Source organism: Sardina pilchardus, chromosome 8 (genome assembly GCF_963854185.1).
Source record: "Sardina pilchardus chromosome 8, fSarPil1.1, whole genome shotgun sequence".
Taxonomy (NCBI): Eukaryota; Metazoa; Chordata; class Actinopteri; order Clupeiformes; family Clupeidae; genus Sardina; species Sardina pilchardus.
In genome coordinates, this window is record NC_085001.1 from 28857927 (window position 1) to 28865426 (window position 7500).

A 7500-nucleotide genomic window follows, 5' to 3' on the forward strand; every position below is an offset into this window, starting at 1 on the left:
AGCGCACCTGCTTCTTACAGCAGTAATGCTGGGATTTGTGCACACTATGTTTCATGTACAACATCTTACATATGCTGCCAGATACTGAAGCCATGTGGCTAACACCAGCTAATTTCAGAATAACGTCCCTGTGCTTAAGTGCATAAGGTAAATAAGTAAACAAATCAGTCAGTAAGTAACTAAGTGAGGGAGTAAATAAATAAATAAACAAACAAATAAACACACACATAACTAAATCCTCTATCTGCAGACGATAACTCAACTGGGTCAGCTGTGATGGGATTGGGGATGGTGTTGGGAGCGTAACAAAGTAGCCGTAGCAAGTTTAGCTAATGACATATCAGCATCTATGGCTACATCATGACAAAAAGCCATAACAACACAATATAAATTAGAGAATAAAACAGACAAATACAATTAGATAAATAAAACACATCGTTAAATAAGATTCTTCAAATTTACATTTGATGAAAAATGTACGTGGCAGCACCTCATTAAAAACATACACTCTCAAAACGAATGTGTTGGAAACAACACAAACTGTGTTGTCCCTATCTGGCCACAGAGATGTGCTCTTTTCCACAAATTCATTTTGAGAGTGTACTTAAACAACACTGAGAAGGGTACTTAAACAACACTGAGAAGGGTACTTCAACAACACTGAGAAGGGTACTTAGGGGACTAATCACAGAACAGTGGGGAAAGCAAGACCATGATGAGCTATGCACAGATGCATTTGATAGACATCCGTGGCGCCCAATGAACGAATCTGGGCATTTTTTCAAAGAAAATGAACGTCTGGTTGCCAGACCACGTCTCATTTGAGAAGTGGTAGGCGCTAGCCAGGCTAGAGAGGTGCATTCAAATTTGTTTGAAAACGTTTGCAAACAGTGTTCCGTTAGCCTTGAGTTTTCAGCAAACTTTTGTAAACAATCACGTCTGACAGTCTGAGGGGGTAGTTTTCCACAAAGATACAGCACAACTGCACGTAAGTTTGACGAAGGCAACAATGTAATTACCACCAAATCATTCAAATTTAACTGTTCAAAGAAAACATGTTCACCACGAACGTTCGCCACTGTTTGCCAAATCTGAATGCACCTAAGGTCAGCTGTGCGGAGCAATGAGGTCAAAGGTCAAAGGTGAAAGAGCGTACCAGTGACGAGGGGGTTGGTCTTGAGGTAGCTGGGCAGGACCAGGCCGAAGAAGATGGAGAATCCGAGGACGAAGAGGTTGCGCGAGGAGTTGAGGTCGACGAACTGCAGGTTGGAGAGGCCGACGGCGGTGATCATGCCGAAGAGTGTGCAGAACAGCGCCCCCAGCACGGGGTCAGGCAGAGAGGCGAACAGCGCGCTGAACTTCCCCACCAGCCCCAGCAGGAGCATGATGGCCGCGCCGTACTGGATCACCCGCCGACTGCCCACCTAACACACACACACGCACACGCACACGCACACGCACACACACACACACACACATAGCAACACACACGCACACACACATACACACACACACACACACACACACACACACACACACACACACAGACATACACACAGGCACGAACACAGCAACACACACACACAGGAATACACAAACACAGTATATTAAAGTAAATATTAAATTGACACAAAATTGACAGCTAAGCAGTAGCATCAAAGCTAACTGCTCTGACAATGACATGCTCAGAAACTTCCCCCACATACACACTATGTCTACTGATGTAGGCAGTGGGTCTTGCACAAAATGTGACCACTGGCTGAATTTACTATTCAAATCTTGTTCCCGTATTAAAAATAAAAGAAAATCTGGAGGGATATGTACTTTGATGTATCTTGTGTTGTGCAATTCCTTCAATAAATAAATGGCCATATTATTATTGTATTGAATGCTTTGGCAATACTATAACATTTTACATTCATGCCAATATAGCTTCTTGAGTTGAATTGAATTAACTGTACAAAAGAAAAAAAAAAAAAAGAAAAGAAAAGAACAAATCATTTACCATTCAAAGCCGTGGCCACAACTTATTCAAATGTTCCCTCGTCACTACTGATCAGGGGACATTATGGCGTCATTACATTAGCCGGTAGAAGATGCGTACGTGCGTGTGTGTGTGTGTGTGTGTGTGTGTGTGAGAGAGCTCCTCTCTCTCTCCTGACTGTCAGATGCCTATCTGTCTCTCTGTGTTCTGTTCTCCTTTCATTCAGTGAAACAAACACACGAACACACACACACACACACACACACACACACACACACACTCCCAGGGGGCGGCAGTGAGCCAGATGGCCATACCTTAGTGATCCCCAGCACCCCGATGTTGGGACTGGAGGAGGTAGAACCGTTCCCCGTGCCAAACACTCCGTCCAGGACACAGGCCACCCCTTCCATGAAGATCCCCCTAGACACACAAACATAGACACACACACACACACACACACACACACACACACATAGACACACACACACAGACACAGTTTAAATCATGCAATTCATAGGCGAGAGAGAGAGAGAGAGAGAGAGAGAGAGAGAGAGAGAGAGAGAGAGAGAGAGAGAGAGAGAGAGAGAGAGAGAGAGGAGGGGGAGAGTGCAAACAGCAGATAATAGTAGGCTCAGCTTATCTTTACAGCCCCCAAATGAACTTCCACAGTAATAGCAGGGGCCCATATTAGACTAGTAAATGAGTGTGTATGTGTGTGTGTGTGTGTGTGTGTGTGTGTGTGCTTGTTTAGGGCGTAGATATCTAGAAAGAATCGGTGTGTGTGTGTGTGTGTGTGTTTGATTAGGGTGTAGACATCAAGAGAGAATCGATGAGTGTGTGTGTGTGTGTGTGTGTGTGTGTACCTGTTGATGGCGTGTATGGGGGGCGGTGGGGCACAGGACAGCCTGGCGCAGGCGTAGTAATCTCCAATGGACTCGATGATGCTCGACACCACGGCACTCATCATGCCAATCACCCCGGCAGCAGTTACTGTGGGCCAGCCCCACTGAACTATAGCACACACACACACACACACACACACACACACACACACACACACACACACACACACACACACACACACATAAAAACACACACAAACAAGCACCCATGCACGTGCACGTGCACACACACACACACACACACACACACACACACACACACAGAGAATGGTCATTTCTTTTTCTGAAAATCATACATAGGCAAAGCATTTTCAAAAGTGTTCAAATCAGCCCCAGTCCCACTTAGCTACAACTATAGGACACTGACACACACACACACACACACACACACACACACACTTACAGGGGTAGGGTATTTTGAACCAGGGGGCGGCGGCGAGCACCCCGTGGCGAGCGTCCGTGCGGGCGTAGTAGCCGTACTGGTCACTGTCCGGCGGGAACACGTCCGTGATGGTGAAGATGAAGCACAGGAACCACGACACCAGGATGGCCATGATGATCTGAGACAGAGAGAGAGAGGGGGGGGGGGGGGGGGGGGGGTGGAGAGAGAGAAGGGGTGAGAGAAGGAGGGAGAGAGAGATAAATAGATGGATGAAAGATGATAAGAGAGAGGGAGGGAGGGAGGGAGGGAGAGAGAGAGAGAGGGTAGAGTCAGAAGTGCACTTCTTTCCATGCTGTGAAGTATCTGCCCCAAAGACACCAACACTTGGACATATTCTACGTTCTCCGTTCTCCGGTGTTAACCTGGAAAGGGGCATCTAAAAGGTAAAGTACAACCACAAGCTACTGTAAGGACCGATGATCACTTCAAGAACAACACTCTCTTTACATTTCTCTGTCAGTCATAAATTGTTGGGACGGTGGTGGTGTAGTGGTTAAGGAGCTGGGCTAGTGTGCAGTAGCCTGGAAGTTGTCGGTTCAATTCCCGCCTTGTGCCCTTGCGCGAGACACTTAACCCCAGGCTGCTGCGGGGACAATGTAATGTCAATGTAATGACAATGCATTCCCAACTAATATACAGTAGCTGACATATGTAAGTCACTTTGTCTGAAAAAAGGGTCTGCTGAATGTAATGTAATGTAATGTAATGTAATATAACTAAGACCGATTAAGACCGCACTAACTTATTATGTAAACACAATGAATGTTGGAGGACAACAGAATGGATCTCCTGTTTCCAGAATACGGTGGATTTGCAGGAAACAATAGGCACGTTTACATGGACAGTTTTTTTTGTCATTCCGATTAAATTATTCTGATTGAAAATGTTGTGCCGTTTGTTTACTTGGGATACGTTCTACTCCGATCCAATGCTTTCAAGCACTTTATAATCTTTGATTGGAATAGCCGTTGTTGCCTACTTTTTATTGGGAAGATATTACGGTCAATCCGAATGAACGTATACTGTACATGGCTGTTCATTCGGAATAGGAACTGACTACACCACCTCTTCCATTCTGATTAAAATTCTGATCGGATCAGGAGTGTTCATTCCGATTGAGGTGTTTATCTGACGATTTTTATTCCGATCGAGCTGTTATTCCGTTTGTAATCGCAATAGAAGTGTTCATGTAAACGGGGCTAGTGTGTCCTTGCCTCTGCTACCCAACTACACAAAGCCTTCAGCCTGTTGCATCATCTCTCCCTTTTATTCCATTAGTCTCACAGATGCGTCTCACGCGTCTTACCTGTCTTACGTGTGTTTCTAATCTGATATGAGATTTTTGTGTTGTTCGACATTCCGATACTGTATTTGCTTTGGCAAGACTGTTCCCTATCAAATGGCCATGTCAATAAAGCTCATTGGATTGAATTGAGAGATAAAGACCAAAAGAGGGAGGGAGAGAGAGAGAGAGCTGACCTGAGTATGATACCCTCACACGTGACGTGTGTGTGTGTGTGTGTGTTCTGTGCCTGGAGGAATGTGTGTGTGTGTCTTCAGTATCGGGAGGAATGTGTGTGTGTATGACTTCTGTGCTTGGAGGAATGTGTGTGTATGACTTCTGTGCTTGCAGGAATGTATGTGTGCCTATGTGTGTGTGTGTGTGTGTGTCCTCTGTGCCTGGAGGAATCTGTGTGTGCGCATTGAGGACGACACCAGAGACAGTGTGTGTTTAGTTGCCTCTACAAACACAGCCTGTAAACCAAGCAGATAATTAGCAAACTTAAAGCCCGTGCGCCAAGTTAAATTTATAATTATGATTGACACAAAATATATAGGAGAAATACATGTTTGACAAGTCGATGTATTGTTTTGTATGTTTTTCGACACATAAAGGCACAATATAAGATGATAAAGTTGGTTATTTTCAGTACCTACTTAATGTACCGAAGAGTGTGTTGTGCAACATCAAATGTTATCAAACCCTCAAAACAATTCCACAAAAAACGCTTTTGACTTAATATTGTCACCTTTCATGAGACAGGTCATAGCGCATGTGCTCTGAGGGCCAGATGTACTAAGATTAGCGATCGTAACGTTTTTTGCGCCAAGGCCAACACGCAGAAAGCACACGCTTTCACGCTTCAGTTTACGTCCTATTTACCAATCCTGAAATTCGTTGGGTAATCTGCGCCGTTCTCCGCCCCCTAACGCAGTTTGCGAAGGGCAACAACTGAACGACACTTCAATCAGAAGCGCAGTTGAATGAAGTTAACTGATGACAACATTAAAAGGAATCCAACGTTTAGTGATCATGAAATAATACAATGCATAATGTCAACAAGCAGGAAGATAATTTAGAGCAGTAGTTCTACTCAAACTAGGCTTACTTGTGCACGTAGGCTATAGAAGATTTATCAAATCTAACAAGCAGGAAAGTTTAAGAGGATGGCGTGAAAGTGAAAGTAAACATTCGAAAAGCCACCGAAAGTTAAGGTTGCTTTTGATGTAGTACAAAGACGTAAAACTGGTGGTCTTATTAGCGATTTTGTTGTCTTTGAATGATTCTCTTATAGATGCATTTAACAGCAAACCGCATTTAACATCTGCTTTTACAAGGCGGAAATATTTGGGCGCAAATAGACGTGCGCTTTCATGGGCAGTTTTAGTACATACAGGGGAATACATAATTAGGCGCATTTAACGCTTCTCCTCCCATCTTTTTACACGAACCTCCTACTATCAGCTGACACTCCCCTAAATCCATATGCATGAGACGGAAAAGCGCAATTTGCCATTTTCAGCTCCCGCGACAGGCAGTCTGCGCCTTCACCTCATTGCGGCTTGTTAATACATACCTCGCCATCTTTCTATGCGCACGTTGCGAAACAAATACACCTGAAGTGGGCGCAAAAGCGTTAGTACATCAGATTCTGCCCCTGAGTGCCTTGCTAAAGCACCATATCAATGCAAGATGCTGGTTAGAGGGGTCCCCGGCCCCCCCATCAGTGTAAAGGGCTCAGGGTGCCTTGATGAAGCATTATATAAATAAGATGTTGCTGCTGGTGTTATGATCTGCTCACGATGATAACTTATGATCAGATCGTCCCTCTCCTGAAGTGACCTGACACCTGGACATAGATCTGCTTCTGTCTCTACACAGCACTGGTCACATTTATATCAAATGGCCCCTTATTACAGAGAGAGAGAGAGAGAGAGAGAGAGAGAGAGAGAGAGAGTCTTTGTGTGGCAGTGTGTGAATAACTGAATAAGTGAGTGACTGTGTGTGTGAGTCTGTGTGTGTGTGTGTACGTGCATGTGTGCGTGCGCGCGTGTGTGTGTACGTGCGTGTGTGTGTGTGTGTGTGTGTGTGTGTGTGCGTGTGTGTGTGTAGGGACTTACTGGGAACATCTTGAAGAGCTGCAGCCGGTACGAGGTCCATCCCTTCTTGGCCTTGTAGATGGGCAGAGGCAGCTGGACATTACGGGCGTACTGGGAGAACAGCAGCACCAGGAAGATGGTGCTGGAGAGAGAGAGAGAGGATGAAGAGGTGGAGAGATAGAGACAGAGGGAGAGAGAGACAGAGAAATCATGACATACCAACCAAACACAATACACACAAACATAAATACATTCACACATTAAAACCCCAATGAGTGTGTGTGTGTGTGTGTGAGTGTGTGTGTGTGAGAGAGAGAAAGAGATAGAGAGATGGAGGGAGAGAGAGAGAGAAAGAAAGGAGGAATAGTGAGAAACAGAGGGGAGAAGGAAGTCAGTCTGTTAAAATATCTAAAAGGAGTGTCATTAAAATGCTCTTCATTCAAAATTACATTAAACACACTCCTGTGAAACACCACACAGCATTCAGTGGGGGCAGACAGTGTGTGTGTGTTCTGTGTGTGTGTGTGTGTGTGTGTGTGTGTGTGTATGTGGTGGGGGGATCGACACATACACAAATGCTTAGTTAACTGCAGCACTCTGCAGAGGTAGTGCTATGCTGAGGACTAACACACACACACACACACACCCACACACACACACTGAGGACTAACCACTGCGGAGAAAGACCAAGTGATTAATGACTCTGGGGAAGGGGGAGGAGCGTAACATAGTGTGTATGTGTGTGTGTTTTCTCCGCAGTGAAGTTAGCCCTCAGCATGTGTGTGTGTGTG

At 45.1% G+C, this 7500-nt stretch overlaps 1 protein-coding gene across 3 annotated transcripts in view; it reads right to left on the reverse strand.

Annotated features, from left to right (window-relative positions):
• Positions 1-7500, reverse strand: part of slc23a2 (solute carrier family 23 member 2) — a 61957-nt gene that overhangs the window by 7870 nt on the left and 46587 nt on the right. For all 3 annotated transcript variants that reach the window (XM_062543527.1, XM_062543528.1, XM_062543526.1), the window contains 5 exons: positions 6731-6851; positions 3290-3446; positions 2848-2995; positions 2299-2404; positions 1157-1424 (listed from right to left, as the gene is read on the reverse strand). In XM_062543527.1, the coding sequence (XP_062399511.1) occupies positions 1157-1424; positions 2299-2404; positions 2848-2995; positions 3290-3446; positions 6731-6851 (800 nt within the window). The remainder of the gene's footprint in view (positions 1-1156; positions 1425-2298; positions 2405-2847; positions 2996-3289; positions 3447-6730; positions 6852-7500) is intronic.